The sequence below is a fragment of the Marmota monax genome, unplaced genomic scaffold (genome assembly GCF_021218885.2).
Source record: "Marmota monax isolate L192 unplaced genomic scaffold, Marmota_monax_Labrador192_F-V1.1 WCK01_AAM20220418_F8-fsc00049, whole genome shotgun sequence".
In the NCBI taxonomy this organism is placed as follows: domain Eukaryota; kingdom Metazoa; phylum Chordata; class Mammalia; order Rodentia; family Sciuridae; genus Marmota; species Marmota monax.
In genome coordinates this window covers 2,156,002-2,174,290 of record NW_026694221.1, presented here as the reverse complement: position 1 = coordinate 2,174,290, position 18,289 = coordinate 2,156,002, and the positions used below count along the sequence as shown (strand labels likewise).

The following is an 18,289-nucleotide window of genomic DNA, read 5'->3' as shown; positions in this document are numbered from 1 at the left end:
GATAATCCTTCTTAGGCTTACATATATTTTTAACAGTCGCCAAAAACATAGATTTTTATTGCAATCAATTTTTACTGAGACTTTTACAAATATAAATTATTCCTTATTGTCAGCATTTGCTACATTATTGGAACTCTGGTCTTTTCTCCCTCTCCTCAACAAGAAAATCCTGGTTGCCTCCTAAAACTTACAGCAAACTAGATTTAAGATACAAAATTCAAGGTCTATATGTAAAATTCTATAAATTACATATCTCATTTGTTGGAACCTTTTACCTCCCTTGGGACTGCGGCCATTATTGGGTGTTGGCTGAGGTGGCCTCATGGATTCTTCCAGAGCATTTCCATCTACGTGACCTGGCTGGATTGGCTCGCTCGGGCTTTTGACTTTAGCCTTTTGCCTAATGGTTTAACCTGAAATCTGCCTAGGCCCCTTAGTGATAGTGATGTAACTGCTTCTTATTGGTTCTTGCTACTATCTCTTCTTACCCCCTCCTATCACTATATAACCTTGTCCCTGACAAATAAAGTTGAGATTGCTGCACCTTCGGTTGACTCAACTCCCGACTTGGTGTGATTCTTGGCCAGGTTGGGTGGCTGGCCGGGTAGTGACACTCACCCTCTTGCTCAAATAAGGGAAGCACCAGCTGGTCTTGTGCATTCCCCAAACCTTTGTCGGAGGGCAGTTCCGACATCATTGACCTAAATAATGTCTTACATGTTTTCCAGTCACCAGAAAGGGCGATTTAATATTTTTTTTCAGTATTAAATACATCTCAAAGTGTAAGGGCCCACTGTTCCAAAGGCCAAAGAAACTTATACAAGAATCAATAAAAAAGTAGCTCTGACAGGAAAAGCTACCATTTTACATTTTTACCTGCAAACCCTGTCCCTTTGAAAATCCACTGGGAATAAGGTCATAAACAAATTCAGAAGTTCTAATTTACTTAAAATGGTGTTATATGTGTATTCCTTATATATCTATCCTTTGAAGAAAATAGAAAATTGGTTTTTGAACAAAACTATTGATTTCATTCAAACATCACCATGACCCACATCCATTCACTGGTGTTAAACTTCCTTGACTCTTAGCAATAAACTATACCCTCATCTTTAGTATGTTATATATTATAACTGTAGACTTAGTCAAATGCATAAATATTTTTCTACTCTTAGCACTTTCTACAGAGTTTAACATAAAATGGCTTGTCATGCAATGCTCAAAGAAATTTTGTTTGTAAGTAAAAGGAATTAGCTCATGGTTATAGAAGTTGTAAGGCCTCTAATTTAAGTAATGTAAGGTGTCAATTTGTCCACCAGATCTAGCATAGATATGTTTATTTGGCCATTACATTAACCAATTTTGTGCAGAATATATACTCCTTAAGGTCAGTATAAAAATGTAATTTACTTTAAAGTAATCTTACTTTGTACCTAACTGTGTTTGATTCTCAGATTTAAATATTCTTTTGTTCAATTCATGGAATTATTATTGCCTTTTGTATATGGACAGGATGATTTGAATTTGAATCATTTCAATAGAAGCAATAGTTTTGTGACTCATTATTGCATCCACTTTTGGCATAATAGTGAAGATGTGTGTAGTACATCACATGGTGTCCTAGAAATATTCAAAATATCTCTGAATATTTTGATTATTTTAAATCCTAAAACATTCCTCTCAGACTCTAAGAGGATAAAGCATGTGTTTTTGATGAGCAAACTATTTACTTTTATTTTGTAATATAATTTCTAGGTCCTTTTGATTTGACTTTCAGAGATATTCTAAAATTCTGCTATGTTAGATACTTAAGAATGAAGATATTATTTCATTGAATAGATTGTTCATTCCTTTGGTTTGGACCTCTACGCCTTCCTCTATCATAATAACTCTTAAATTTGGTCTTTTTATGCTATCCCATATTTCTTGAATGTTCTGCTTGTGGTTTCTTACCATTATCACTGTGTGGACTATGTTCTTTTCAAAATTATATATTTTATCTTCATTGTCTGGTGTCGTATCTTCCAAGTGGTCTACTCTGTTGCTGATGCTTTCATTTAAGCTTTTAATTTGGTTTATTGTTTCTTTAATTTCAAGGATTTCTGTTTGTTTGTTTGTTTGTTTGTTTGTTTTAGAACCTCTATTTCCCTGTTGAGGTGATGTTTTTGCTTCTTCTATTTGTTTATGGAGCTCCTTGTCACAGTGATTTTTCACTGCTTGTATTTGCTCTCTTATATCTTCCTTGAGTTCATAGAACATTTTAACCATGTATATCCTGAACTTTTTCTCTGTCATTTTTCTGCTGTGGCTGCCAGTGATTCTAATGATGTGGTATCTTGATTTGTTTGTGGTAATTAATATTATCAAAATGACCATACTGCCAAAAGCACTGTACAAATTTAATGCAATTCCAGTCAAAATCCCAATGGCATTCCTTATAAAAATAGAAAAAGCAATCATGATTTTCATCTGGAAAAATAAGAGACCCAGAAAAGCTAAAGCAACCTAAGCAGGAAGAGTGAAGCAGATGGCATCACTATACCAGACATTGAACTATACTACAGAGTAACAGTAACAAAAACAGCATGGTATTGACACCAAAAAAAAACTAGTAAACCAATGGTATAGAACAGAGGACACAGAGACTAACCCACAAAATTACAATTATTTTATATTACACAAAGGTGCCAAAAACATGCATTGGAAAAAAGATAGCATCTTCAACAAATGGTGATGGGAAAACTGGAAATCTATATGCAACAAAATAAAATTAAACCCCTATCTCTCACCATGCACAAAACTCAACTCAAAGTGAATCAAAGAGCTAGGAATTGAACCAGAGACTCTGTGTCTAACAGAAGAAAAAGTAGGCCCTAATCTTCATCATGTGGGATTAGGCCCCAACTTCCTTAATAAGACTCCTATAGCACAAGAATTAAAACCAAAAATCAATAAATGGGATGGAATCCAACTAAAAATTTTCTTCTCAGCAAAAGAAACAATCTATGAGGTGAACAGAGAGCCTACATCTTGGGAGCAAATTTTTACCCCTCACACATCAGATTGCACATTAATCTCTAGGGTATATAAAGAACACAAAAAGCTAAGCACCAAAAAAACAATTAACCTGATCAACAAATTGGCCAAGGACCTGAACAGACAATTCTCAGAAGAGGATATTTAATCAATCAACAAATATATGAAAAAAAAGCTCATCATCTCTAGCAATCAGAGAAATACTAATTAAAACTACTCTAAGATATAATTTCACTCCAGTCAGAATGGCATCTATTATGAAGAAAAACAACAATACATATTGGCGAAGATGTTGGGGAAAAGGTACATCATACATTGCTGGTGGGACTGCAAATTGGTGCAGCCAATTTGGAAAGCAGTATGGAGATTTCTTGGAAATCTGGGAATGGAACCACCATTTGACCCAGCTATCTCTCTCCTCAGTCTATACCCCCAAAACTTAAAAACAGCGTACTACAGGGACACAGCCACATCAATGTTTATAGAAGCACAATTCACAATAGCTAAACTGTGGAACCAACCTAGATGTTCTTCAGTGGATGAATGGATCAAAAAATGTGGCATATATACACAATGGAATTTTACTCAGCAATAAGAGAGAATAAAATCATGGCATTTGCAGGTAAATGGATGGGGTTGGAGAAGATAATTCTAAGTGAAGTTAGCCAATCCCAAAAAAACAAATGCTGAATATTTTCTCTGATGTCAGGAATCTAACTCATAGTGGGGTTGGGAGGGGGAGCATGGAAGGAATAGATGAATTCTAGGTATGGCAGAGGGGTGAGAGGGAAAGGGAGAGGGCTTGGAATTAGCAAGGATGGCAGAATGTGATAGACATCATTATGCAAAGTACGTGCATGAAGACACTAATTGATGTCAACATACTTTATATACAGAGATATGAAAAATTATGCTGTATATGTGTAATAAGAATTGCAATGTATTCCACTGTCATTATTTTTTTTAAAAAATCAATAAAAAGAATGAAAATAATACCAAAATTATAATCTGGAGACTTATTCAAATGGCTATTAAAACATTACTAGTCTTTGATACTTTACTTTAATGGGGAAAAGAAAAGTGAGACAGAAAGGGATAAGTCTAAGAGAATACAATTTCTACTGGCAAACTTTAGCTACAGTAAGTAGGCCATGATCCCAAGGAACAAGGTTGAATTAAAGTTATCTGTGAAGCACTTCCATCTTCACATGCTTAAATATTTTATGCACTAACTTGGGTATTTGTGTCGTAGAAAGAAAAATCTGGCAGGTTTGGGCATTTATTTTCTGACACTGTGTTGGGATCATTAGATCTCTACTATCTTACTTGCCAATATGGCCACTCTACCCACTCTGTCTCTTTTCTGGGGCTTCTGTGTTGACAGACACTTTGGTTGTTAGTTTATCAAATAAATTTCCTTTTTACAGTATTTTGGTTCCCAAAATATGCTGCTTCATATGTTACCTTCTTAGGTTTCAGCTATCATCATATGTTAAATTTGAGAGATAATTGGATGAAGACTCCTAACAGTAAAATGTAGGTGCCCAAGGGATATTCAAAATACCTAATGTGAAGCAAGAAATAGGTACATGTCAGAAAGAGTAAATCTCTAACAATCTGAATGCATATGGAGCTCTTAAAGCGAGTTGTGTTTATATAACAATATGGTTGAAGGCCAAAGTAAAGCAAGATAAATGATTTTACATTCTACATACTATACTGTATCTGATGTACAACATGATAAAGTATATAGACACTTTGGAATTAGAATGAATGTGAAATAATCCTGAGAACACATAGTGAAGCATATGATTAATACAGAAGAATACACAGCATGCAAAATGAACAGATGACAGCATGGCATCTTCTTCCACTTTTACCTTCTAGCATGCAAAGCCATAGAACATTTAAGCAGTTATAAGACTGAGATCATCAATAAAGTAAAATCAAAACTTTTTTAAGAAAGCAAGATTGGTTATGAAATAAATGTTAAGAGATTTTTCCTTAGAAGTTCAAAAATCAAATATGAATGAGTTATTTTGTGTTAAATACATAATCTTCCTTCAGTTGCTTGCAAATAACAAGATACACATAGCTTTTTTACAGTCCTGTTAAATCCCACAATATAAACTGCTCAATAACAACAACAAAAATGTAGATAATATCCACAAAATAAATATACTTTATTATTTATTTTGATATAATAATTTTACTCACACTAGTTTTATCAACATTCAATTTTACATGTGTGCACATATACAAACAACAAAACCAAACAAGGTGATTTGCTAAAATAATGGAAAGGCAGGAAAATGATGGAAATATACAACTCATTTTTATTTTTCTATTCGTTCTTAATAAATATACAGGTTATTTCAATATCCTGTGAAAAATACTTAAATGTTTTAAAATAGTGGATAATAAGTATACATCAAACCAGTCTTTGAAGGCTCAATTTCTTATATTAAAGACATGTCTATCTTGTAAAAACTCCAAGTTTAAAACTAATATTCTGCTAATGTATTTGCATAATTCATGCCACTTGAATTAAACTAGTAATAAAAATGAAACAATAATTTACTTTTAATTACAATAAAAAACTCTGAAGGGAGTTTAGATGGTAAAGTCCAGGCTGAATATATTGATATATATTTTCTAATATTAAATAAGAACATAAAACATCTCAGTGCCTATGTGTAACTATTTATTTCATTCAAATGGCTAGCAGTTAGCAGAAGCTATCTTAAAATTCCTTTGCATTGTAACAAGACTTCAATTAACTTCAGTGGCATACAAGCCTTTTTTTCACAAATAAGTTAACTCTTCAGTGTGATTAAAGGTTTGCTGTTTGGCAGTTTAATTTTCTAGTCCTCTTTTTAATACCACAACTAGATGGACAGCTTCCTTTATTTAAACAGTATCCTTATCAGTTCTCTACAGGACCTGACACTTTGATAGTAACCTTGCATTTCCATCTCCCACATTTGTTAGAACTCTTAATTCCTTACCCATCAATGAACACAGTATATTTCCAAGAATGTCAGGATAGGAGAAATTAAATAAACTATAAACCAGAAAGAAATTTCTATCAGCAACTTTCTACATAGTGGAAAAGTGCATCTTTTCAAATATACTTCTCCTTCTCTTTATACAACATGATCATAGATTTTTGGCTTGGCTTGCAATTCAAATATGGGTGTATGCATATACATTTAAAATCAGAAGAGTAGCCCTCTTCTGGTTCATTTTCTAGAGAAGAAAACTAGGCTTTGTATATCAAAAAGAATGTTTATATCAAAAGAAAACAAGAGTTATTTTAAGTGTTAAATTTGAAAGTTCATTAAAATTTATATATGCATGTAATTCAGCATATTGCTTTCTAGAACCCAATATAGTGAATAGCACATTGTAGTGATATAGTAGAACTTGTTCGCAGGACAAAGACCATTACACACATTAATGTGTTCAAATTATAGAGCACCATTGCTGTCTGAACAAAACAAACATTAGATTGGGAGGAATGATAAACCAAACCTAGGATGAGCCACTGTGTAGCAATACAGCAGCCAACTCAAGCTACCTAAAACTATTTTGAGAGCAAGATAAACATGACATTCAGTAAACTCCTGTGTATCCAACACTCTATCAAAGGGAAGCAATATGGTAGAGAAAATACCACTTAATTTTTGTTCTGCCATTCATTGTAATATGCTCATTTTCTTTGTCAGGTTCCTTTACCTTCTCACTGGGGTCTATGAAGAATTTTATAGAGTTCTGAAAAACAAATATGTGTCCTCCTAATAATTAAAAACAGATAAAAAATTCTGATTTGCCTCAACAAGATTTTATCAATGCAAATTAACAATATACAATATGTTACTCTAAAAATACTTTTGGTGGTTCTAGCTTCGCACATATCTAGTACAGATAAGTATTTATCTGTAAAATGTCTGATGTTCAAAATAGAATACATCTATACATCTCCAACTTCATAGGTGATGAAAGTAGAAAGATGCAAAACTGTGAGGCCTAATTATTCTTTTCTTCTCTGACTCTATGCTTTTAAGGATCTCCAAACAAATAACCTCAGAACAGCTTTGACTTCATTAAACCAAATGAAAGGCACTACTATAGGTAAATAATATTCTGGGTCTCCTTTATAAATGATGACAACTACAGAAGACAAGCTCTATTATGAATTGTAAAATGCTCAAAATTTTATTTTTACTACCTTGGACAATGTACCACTGAGACTGAGATCCAAATATATTGATTTTACCACTTTTGAGGAAAAATACAGCTTTTTCACTATACCCAGCTTGAATAATTCAGTGATGTGTTAAATTAAGCTTAAAGATTTATGTCATTTTAATTTGCATTCTATTCACTTCAACTTTATTATACATTCTTCTAGTATATAGTATGACCCTCCTGCAATATGAACTCAAAGTTTTTAATAGGATTAGTATTTAATTTAGAAAAACTGATATACCGTGTTATAATTGCATATTCTCTGGATTACAAATAAGTTCTGAACTTAAAATTAAAGACATCGACTGTAGAAGAATCCTACTAATAATACACATTGTTGCTTATATGAGCATTTGCTCTCTACAAATGGATAAGATCACAAGCAGATTTTGGAAAATGGCAAATCAAAGCAAATGGAAAACATTTAAAAGAAAAAATTTGAAATAACTTGTACAGCTAAGTAATAACTAGAAAAGTGCTATGACTCTCATAATTGTATATAAATTTATTTCTACAATGGGCATATAGTATTTGCTTCTTTTCCATTTCTGAATTATAATAATACATGAAAAATTGAATGGTGCCATTATTAGACAAAGAAGCAATTCTCATATCTCAATAAGTACTCACCATTTCCTTATTATTGAATTATCACTTTGTATATATCCAAAAATATTTTACTTTTTTATTTTCTCTAAAACAAAGAACTTAGTATTTTTTATTTAAAATATTGCTAAATATTCACATTTTAATTATTGTTCATTTTTCTTTAAAATGTTGTTATATTTTGGGGTTATTACACCACTACAATCACTCCTTGGTATTGTACAATCCCCCAAAATTGAAGTACTAAATGTTTTCTTTATTTCTTACTAAAACCTTCCAATTTCTTGACTCCTTTTTTTCATGCCATTTGCTGAACAAGGAAAATCAAAGAGTTAAAAAAATTTGGGTGTTCCCCATGTCTTAGTATACACAAATTTTTATTATAAAAATGTCTTTAAAGATTACTCTTTCTTTCTCCAAATAAAAGACTATTAAATTCTATAATCACTGAAACTTGTATCATTCAAAAATTCATTTCAAGCTACTTTATTCATTTTTCTTTAATTTCTAAGTGAATGAAATAGCTTAGCTTCAAATTGTCCTTTCAAATCTTATATTTGCTAGATTCTATGGGAAAAAAATATCTGTTTAAATCGTTTTAAAGCACTCTGAGCCATCTTCTTTGGACACATTACTTCTATAGCTATTATCCATTCTAGACCAAATTGATCCTTCTTAGTTCCTCCAAAATCTCAATAACTTTAAACATTAAGAAAAATTTCTCAAATAGCTGATTCTTTACTCACTTTCTGGCTCATTTACTTTGTTTCCTCTCCCTTTCTGAGATACACTTATTTTTTGCCCTCTTCAAAGCAAAGTCTTCCAGATCAGTTAGCTAGTTTGCTAACTAGTCACATATGCAGATACCCTCTATTCTTCTAATTGCTCACTTCATCTCTTCTATTGTTATGATTTTTATATTACATGTAAAAAAGGTATACATTTTCACAGCTACAATTTTCCCTATAATACCACATAAATTATTAACTTATCTATCACATTTCTGCAAACTCACAATTAGAAATTTATTAACCACTAGAGACAGATGTATACAGGAGCAAAGGTCAAAGTGGCAGTGGCAGCTGAGAGGCAGCTTTATATCCTGTTTGCCCTCTGAAAAGCAGAGCCAAATCTGGGTCATTACATTCAGCAGGGAGCTTTGAAACACCTTCCAACCCTGTGTAGCAGGATGCTGAGTGTTTTTTGACCTAGTTTTACACACAAGAATTGTAAGAGTGCCAGGGCATGGAGACTGGGTGTTAGATCTGTGCCTAACTTGCTGGAAGGATCCATAAAAGGTTAACTTCATGAGTCTTCCAGGTCTAAGAAAATTTAATGTGATAATGTTTGCTATCAGCTTAGTTCAGAAGCAAATACTCTTTTATACTACTTTTCAAAGTTGTAAGTAAATTGAAATTAAATTGAGAAGGACTTAACAGTCCCCTCATTTATCCTAAACTTATACAGAGTTTTTCCTGACTTTTGGCCTTGACCTTTCTTAGAGCATTTACTTTAGAAAAATTAGAATTATAAATTTTTCTCTACTCCTTTGAGATATGTGTTAAAAAGCCTTTTGTCTGTTTTATAGCCCAATGATGTTTTTCTCAAGGAACTAAAAGTGATATGTGTATATATATATATATATATATATATATATATATATATATATACATACATATACATACACACGTACATATATACACATACACACACACATACACACTTTATAATGTAAACCTCAGGGGAGATCAATTCTTCAGTTTCTGTATGGCGGAAGGAGTTTAGGAAGATATTGCTGCTAGTTTTTAAATTAACCCCATCACAAAGAAATGTGAAAGTTTACTTTTCCTTTTGTATAATCAATTAAAGCAAACATAAATTATCAGAGTTCTTACTTTGAATCTAGAACTTAAAAATCCTCTCTCCCTTTGTTTCACCAGAGTAAGTCAGAGATTGATTTGTTATTTCTCTTGCTTATTGCAACAGCTTTGAAATATGTCTTGCTTACCTGTTTAACTTTGCCTTCTTCAACTTTTTACTTTGTCAAAATATTATTTCAAAATTATGGGGCCAGAAGACAACTAAGTCTTTCATGGCATTTGTGCTTTGATATTCTGAACTCAAAGAATTATGCATCTTCTCTGTTCCAAGAGTCTTCATTTACTGAGAATTATATTAATGTTAGCAAAGTACTTTCCATTATAAGCCAAATTCTCAATGAGGACAGATTCCTGATAGTTTCATAGACATTTGGCTCCTTTATCTTATCTTCACAATGCCATCAAGGGCCCTGCTATATTGATAATCAGACTGTATCCTGCCTTTCTTTTCTAATCTCACAGGATGATCAAGAATTCAGGCAGAATGAACACGAGACAATTCTAAAAACAAACAAATCATCAATTTACACTGTCATTGCTTCTCTCATGATATTTGATATGTCTCCCCATCTCTTATTAAACTTGAAGAGTTATTATGATTTTTTTTAACTAATCCAAGTCTTGATAATGTTCCAGACAGCATGTTTCATGCCTTCTAACTTCCTCAACATTTGGCAATATATCATATTTTCCCCTAATCTAAATTATCTCTTTACTTGGACTGTGAGCTTCTGGAGACCAAAGATATGACTTATGTATTAGGTTGTTCTCCTGAGATACAGCTAATACTTCTACATTAAATATCATCCAACAAATGTTTACTAAATTGGCAAAATTATTTGAATGCATGGAATATAATTAGGTTGCAACCAACAAAATACATTGATGTAGTCAATTAGGGGAATAAAATTTGAAAAACTCATGGTCTCAAATCTAAGTATCTTTATTGTCCCTTTCAACTAAGTTTGTCGTGTCTTTATTAAATGTTCTTTGAGAGTTTTTACATTAATATAACATACTACAAGTATAAATGCTCTTTGAAACCATCATTTCCAAAGGGAAAGACATTTAGAATCTCTTTCCCACCCTAATACTCTAAGCAAGTATGGACATAGATTATTATTATCTAACAATTAATTATGCTCCCTGCTCCTCTCAAAAGTTCAATCCATGGCAATTATCAAGAACACAAGCAACAAAAAATGTTGGGGAGGATGTAGAAAAAATACATTATTGGTGGGGCTGCAAATTGGTGCAAACATTATGGAAAGCAATATGTAGATTCCTCAGAAAACATGGAATGGAACCACCATTTGACCCAGCTATCCCACTCCTAGTCATATACCCAAAGGACTTAAAAACAGCATACTACAGTGGCACAGCTACATGACTGTAGCAGATCAACTCACAATAGCTAAACTATGGAACAAGCCTAAGTGACCTTAAACAGATGAATGGATAAAGAAAATGTGATATATTATATATATATATATATATATATATATATATATATATATATATATACATATATGAATATTACTCAGCCTTAAATAAGAATGAAATGATGTATTTACCAGTAAATTGTAAATGGGTGGAGCTGGAGACTATAATCATAAGTGACATAAGCCAATCCCCAAAAAACTAAAGGCTGAATGTTTTCTCTAGTATCCAGATGGCAATTCACAATAAGCTGGGCACGGCTAGGGAAGAGTAGAGGTACTTTGGGTTAGATAGGGGGGAGTGAAGGCAGGGAAGGAGGATAAAGGGAGGAAAGATAGCAGAATGAATCAGACATTATTACCCTACGTGCACATATGATTACATGACTGGTGTGATTCTACATCATATACAATCAGAAGAAGGAGAAGTTATACTCCATTTATGTATGATGTGTCAAAACACATTCTACTGTGATGTATTACTAATTAGAACAAATAAAAAAGTTCATTCCATCAACTCTTTTGTCTATTTATATCAGCCTGTTTAAATCCTTTGTGGAAGATTGGAACATATATCTATACATATATACATTTCTGATTTCAGTAACAAATGAAAAGTTAGTCTGAATTTACACCATTAGAAAATCTTCAACTAAAAAATAAAGTATATAGGCAAAGCTTTTCTCTTATGTTTTCAAAGCTTTACTCAATGGAAATGAGCTAAAATGTATAAAACATCAATATGATGCTTCAAGTGTTTTCCCTTACCTGTATATGCAAATTGGACAAGATCCCAGAGGGCATTGGGGTCTATGCCTTCCATCTTGATCTCCTCTTGCTTGGCTTCACAAACATCACTTGTAAACATGGCAGCAAAATAGTCAGAGACTGAACTCAGAACGAGCCTGAAAGAGTCACAGGATCTAATTTAAGCCATGATCATAAAGCATGAAAACACTGTGTCAATCAGAATGCATTGCAGAGCACATAATCAATCACCAATCAATAAATCAATTCATGTATTTTTTTATTGCCTCAGGGTAGTTCTTTTAAAAACTAATTTGGGAAATATTGCCCCACCTTTTGGTCATAAAGCATTCTCCTATATTTTCTTCCATTGTTCTAAATATGTCTTTCCTTTCACATTTAGGCCATTAATTCTTTTGGATAAAAATCAAGTTTTATTTCTCTCTACATACTGATTAACTTTTTACCACTCTATTTTCCCCATTATATTAAGGTGCCACCTCCATCACAAATTCAAGTCCTGAATACATATTTACTGTTTCTGAGATTTCTATTATATTTTTTGGCCATCTACCTGTTGTGCCAATGCAATAAACTTTTTTAATACTATGATTCTATGTCTTTATAATTAATAAGGCAATCTTTTCCATTTAGTTTTCTTTTTATTTAAATATTAATGGAGTGTGATTCTTTCATAAGTGAAGTTTCAAAGTATCTAAAGTAAGTTTTTAAAGCTCTTCCCAATAATCAGTATGGAACTCTGATTTTAAAAATCACTGATATTTCCAATTTCATTTGAGGTACATTGGTATTTTTAAAATATAAACCCAAAATCCAAAAGCATAACATCTATATCTTGTCTACTTTACTGTCAAATATAAAATCTTTCCCAGTGTTGAACTATATAGTGTTGGTTAATTCCTATATACTTTTCAGTTTGAGTGGCTTTGTGCAAATATCTTCATTCTAATATTAGTAACTTTATTTTTATTCTAATAACTTTCATAGAATATTGCAAATACCACTAAAGGAAATTCTTAGGGAAATGAAATCTAGCCCAGCACTACAAGGTATAAGAAAAAAATTTTCCTAGTGTTGATACTAGTTTGGTTCCAATAAAAGTTAGAATTTTTGTTCTTATCATTTATTTTTTGTGATGTAATATGTCCCCCATTTCTAAATATTTAATTTTTTTTTCTTTGTTTTAGGATCTTACTAGTTTCATGATAATATGCATAAAGTAGGGGTTATTTAGTATTTACTCTGCTTATGATTTTCTGAGCTTCCTAGAGCAGTGGGAAGATTGTCTTTTATCAAATTTAAAACTGCTCTGCAAAGAAATCCTCAAGATTTAGCACAATTTACATTCTGATTCTTTCTAGGACTCAAATTATATTTCTGTCTCAACAAAGAGAATGCCTTTCATGCTCTGTGCTTTCTAGTGACTTCAATTTTCTAAAATCTCATTTATTATTTCTCTTTGCTTTATTTATTAGAGCCATTTTCCTGTAAATATTTAAATCATTTTTTGTAGTTACTTTTATGCACTTTTCTGATCATTTTAACAGCCGGGTCATTTCTAGGTCAATTTGCATCAATTGGTTTTTCTCTTAACAAGTTTTATTCATGTACTGCCAATTTTAATTGTATAACAGCTTTTAGAAGCTAAAAATAGATCATAATTTTAGTTTCTATGTTTTTTATATAAGAAATATTTTGATTGTTTTGGTTGTTGTTGGCATATTCACAGTTTTTTTATTGTTTAAAGAAAAACATAATTATTTGGATTTTCTGGTGATTTATTGTTGCTTTAGTTGAAATAAAGAGTTCCCATGTACTTTTTCCATCCTAAATGGAAATACAAATTTTGTACAGATTGTAAAACTCTTGACAATACATCTTCACTTATAAAAGGAAAAATAAAAAAACAGGGGAAAAAAGCACATGGTTAAGAGTTGTGTTCTTCACAGTTGTTAGAGTTAGCAACTCAAAAACTTCCTTTTTTCAGAGTAGGGTAGAGGAAATTCAGAAAATTTTGAGAATTATCAGCACAAGATCAGTCACTGACTGATAATAGAAGAAAAGAGAAAAAAAGAATATGATGCTGGACTGCAATTGGAGGATATAATATATATTCTTTGCTCTTAATATAAAAGTATAGAAATTCCTATTTATTTTTCTGTATGCATGTAGTTTAAGGATTTCCTGGAAGAAGAGCAGACCATAGAGCAGGGAAAGTGCAAGATGAGCCTGTGACTCCTGTTGTTCCAGAATTTAAATTTAAATTCAAAACCAATTCAGATGTGTCAGATGAACTAAATGAGATGCCTACCTCTGAAAGCAAAGCAACAATAAACTAAATGCATTTCTTTAGTTTTCCTTTTTCCCCTAAGAACATTGTAAAGGACGTAAAAGAAGAAATGTCAATATCTGTAATATTTCATGATATTTTAGTAGGAAAAATTTTCTAATTACTTATTTTATGTGTTTTAAATGCTTGTATTTTGTATAATATAAGTGCAGGGGCCTGGTAAAATTTAATTTAAACAAAAAAGTACATTTCTTCTTTTAAGTAAACATAATTCCTTAAGTATAAAATTTATGCATTTAAGAAGCTCCTTGTGGGACTTATGATTTTATGTATGTTAATATTAGTGCCTAGAATGGCAACACACTAGAAATACTTAAATTATCAGTTCCCTATGCATTGCTTACTAACATGCCAATTCTTTGCATTCTCAAAGTTTGACAGAATGATTCAACCACAGATATCTTCAAATATATATTACATACCAGTTAGATAAATCACTGTCAAGTGATCAGCTTTGTCTAAAACACTAAATATAATCTTATATGACACACACATAAACTATGATAAAATGGGATAAGTATCTTTCCAGGTGTAAGAAGTATATGAACATAAAGTTAACCAGTTCAATCATAACACATAAAATCCACATCTGTGGGAATGAGACATCTACAGAGCAAAATATTGTGTGACCTATGTAATTTAATTTTAAATCATTACATAAATATTCCCCATCTTCTATGACTTATAAAATATTGCTAACTCAGTAATAGAAATGCAGAAAAATTTAGGCTGCATTTAGATTTAGTGACACATAAGCTTTGAATTAGATTTTAGAAGAAGGATTTAATGCACAACAGAAATTAATATCTTTATATGTACATATTTGGTTTTCATAAGTGCAAGAGAAGCAGAAGCAAAAACTGCATAATTGAGTGTATTAATGCAAATACTTTGGAAAATCTCTTATTGAAGTCACTGCAAATTTATTTCCTTACAAATATATTAAACATTGCTAAGTCCATCTCAATTTTTGTGATGTTTGACATTCTTGACTTCCCAATCTTTAAATCAGTTTTTGGCTAAAGAAGTACAGACTTCTTATCTCAGCTTACCTTTGATTCAATGACTTCTCTCTGCTTTTACTACTTGACCCTTTCATTATCATAGGTACTTTTCAGGCCTCTGTACTTTGCCTTAATATTCAATGTCACTGAATCATTCTTAAGCATCATAATAATTGGTGCTATCATAGTTTTAAATCTAACTTTGTATCTCAGATACCTGTAGAAATTGCTCATTAGGCATTTAACCTGTCTAAAACTAAAGTCAAATCTTTATTTCTTTTGTTTACATTTTCCTGTTTTTAATTGGCACACTGCCAACATATCCAACATCCAGAACAGAAATTAGGAAATTAGCATTATGCTTCCTTCTACTTTATTGCCTATATCAAATGTGACACAAAACCCATTTTTCTTTTTGTAGGGTTTGCTGTTGCTCTCCTTAGGAGGCAGAGCCACATCTCCAGGGGCAGTAATGTTAGTACCTAAGAGCAACAAGGCACCTCTTTTCAGAAAAACTGCATTTGGTTTAACAAGAGCTGTCTCAGTCCTTGGAAGTTAACATGATTCTGCTCCTCTCACTTCATCTTTCCCAGCTTTCAACCTCTGTGTGGATTCAAAGGCAATGACTGCTAGAACCAAAGTATGAAGGGCTGCCCCCTGGCTTCAGGGTGTGACAAACAGCAGCAAGTCATGCTTCAAAGCCTGGGAAATGAAGATGAAGTAAGGCTCCTTCCTAAATTTGTTCCTTCCTCTGTCCTCTCCTCCTTCACTTTCTTCTAAGGGCACTCACTCTATAAATAAATCATGCACACCTGACTTCCAGGCTCAGGGTGTATGAATAGGGAACCTGACTTATGACACCATTTTTCAAAATATTTCTCAGTTCATCTCTTTACATTCCTGGAGCCCTCATTTCATGCCTGGATTAACTACAACAGCTTCACAGATCATTGACTTGTTTCTGCTGGGCTTACTTTTCATGCATTTGTTAAAGTTGCACCATATTTCAAAGATATCTTTCAAAATTATGATAGTCTATCTACTGTGATTGCTAAAAGCATTACTTTTCTATCTTGGATTACCTGATTTGAGATTCTGTCTTCACTGTTTTTGACTGTATATGATAATGGGTGAAACTCTTTAATTTTTCCGTGATACAGTTTTCTGTACTATAAGAAAATATGGGGAAAATCGGGGTTTCCCTTTCCTTTAAGACACATGTAAAGTACTTTAAACAGCCTGGTTTGTAATCAACACTGGGCATATTAATAAGCATTATCATTTTTATCATGTTACCATAATATGATAATATTATAATTATTACATGACATATAATAATATGATATAATATTATGATAATAATTATCATTATTGTTGACTTATTTATGTTACTCCCCTCCTAAAGAATCTATATTAGCTTCTAATTATACTTAGTATTTCAATCCAAACTTCCCTATTGATTTTCAGGGTTTATCTTAATAATCTCTGTCTCACCTTATGGCTTAATTCCCACTATTTCCAACATTGAGTATTTTACTTTCACTAAACATTTATCCTTATAAATTTCATAAATACAAATTATCTATTTTTCCACAGTACTCTATTTAACATAACACACCAGTTCTTTTTCACTAGGCTGAACTCAAAAGCAATTGTTCTAAATCTTTCAAAACACATTATCATGCTGTTATTTTCTTATTTGACTATATCTCACATTTGACATCAGAACCATATATTTCAATTTCCAGTTATTGGCAACTAGAGTGATTTCCACAATTATTTGATAGGTTTTTCTTAATTACTTAAGTATATTGGAAACTCCATGAGGAAAAGCATCATGTTTTATAATCCCTATACAAACAGGGAAGAGACCAATGCTAATACATGTTAGAAAAATGTTTGTCTTGATCAGTACAAAGAAAGATGCTTCATACTTTGCCCAAAGTCAACAGTATGCATAAGATGACATTAAATGGTTTTCCAAATGACAGGGGAAAATAACATTTTAAACAATTTCAGCCTCTTTAATTGTTACAGTTTACATGTGAGGTGTCTCCAAAAAGCTGATGCATAAGACAGTTCAGAGGCAAAGTGATTATGAGTATTGTAACCTATTCAGTGGGTTAATCCACTGATGTGGACTAACTGGGCAGTAACTGTAGGCAGGTAGGGAATAACCAGGAGAAGTAGTTCACTGGGGAGATGACTTTGGAGTTTATGTTTTGTCCCTGATGAATGGGGCTCTGTCTCTGCTTCCTGGTTGTTGTGTACTGAGCTGATTTCCTATGCAGTGCCCTTTAAGCTATTTTCATATCTATTGGTCACAGAGATGCAAATATGACAGAAACAATAATCAGTTTATTTTCCTGAGGTACAAAGTTATTACAAATTATACAACTGAGTGAGAGATTTAGAAGGATATTGTATTTAATAAAATGGAAGAAATTACTTATTTCTTTTCTATCAGAAAAATTTCATCAGCACAGAAAAGCAATACTACTATCCTGCTCCAGGGCATTAATATTCAGTTACTTATGAAAGTAATTTCTTTTTATTGCATTTAATATAGTTTAAGTGCTATAAAATAAACCATCTCAGTTACTATTTTTAGCCACAATATTTCCATTATATTATGGTATTATAAAGAACATTAAAATGGGAAGGGTAGAGTGAAAAGAGGTTGACCAATGGGTGCTAAGTTACAGTTAGGAATAAAAAGTTCTAATATGCTATTGGACCATAGGGTGTTTATGATTAAAAAATATGTACTGTATATCTCAATAAAGCTAAAGGAGAGAATTTTGAATGCTTTCATCATAAATAAATGATAAATGATTGAGGAGACCGTTATGTTTAACTTCACTTAAATAACACATAATCTATACATGTATTAAAACATTGCATAGTACCCTAATAATTGTATAATTTTGTTTCACTGTCTCACTAAAAAGGTTA

At 32.0% G+C, this 18,289-nt stretch overlaps 1 protein-coding gene across 1 annotated transcript in view; it reads right to left on the bottom strand.

Moving 5' to 3' along the window:
• Positions 1-18,289, bottom strand: part of Klhl1 (kelch like family member 1) — a 404,701-nt gene that overhangs the window by 247,585 nt on the left and 138,827 nt on the right. Inside the window, exon 3 of the mRNA XM_046466456.2 lies at positions 11,981-12,117. Within this exon, the coding sequence (XP_046322412.1) occupies positions 11,981-12,117 (137 nt within the window). The remainder of the gene's footprint in view (positions 1-11,980; positions 12,118-18,289) is intronic.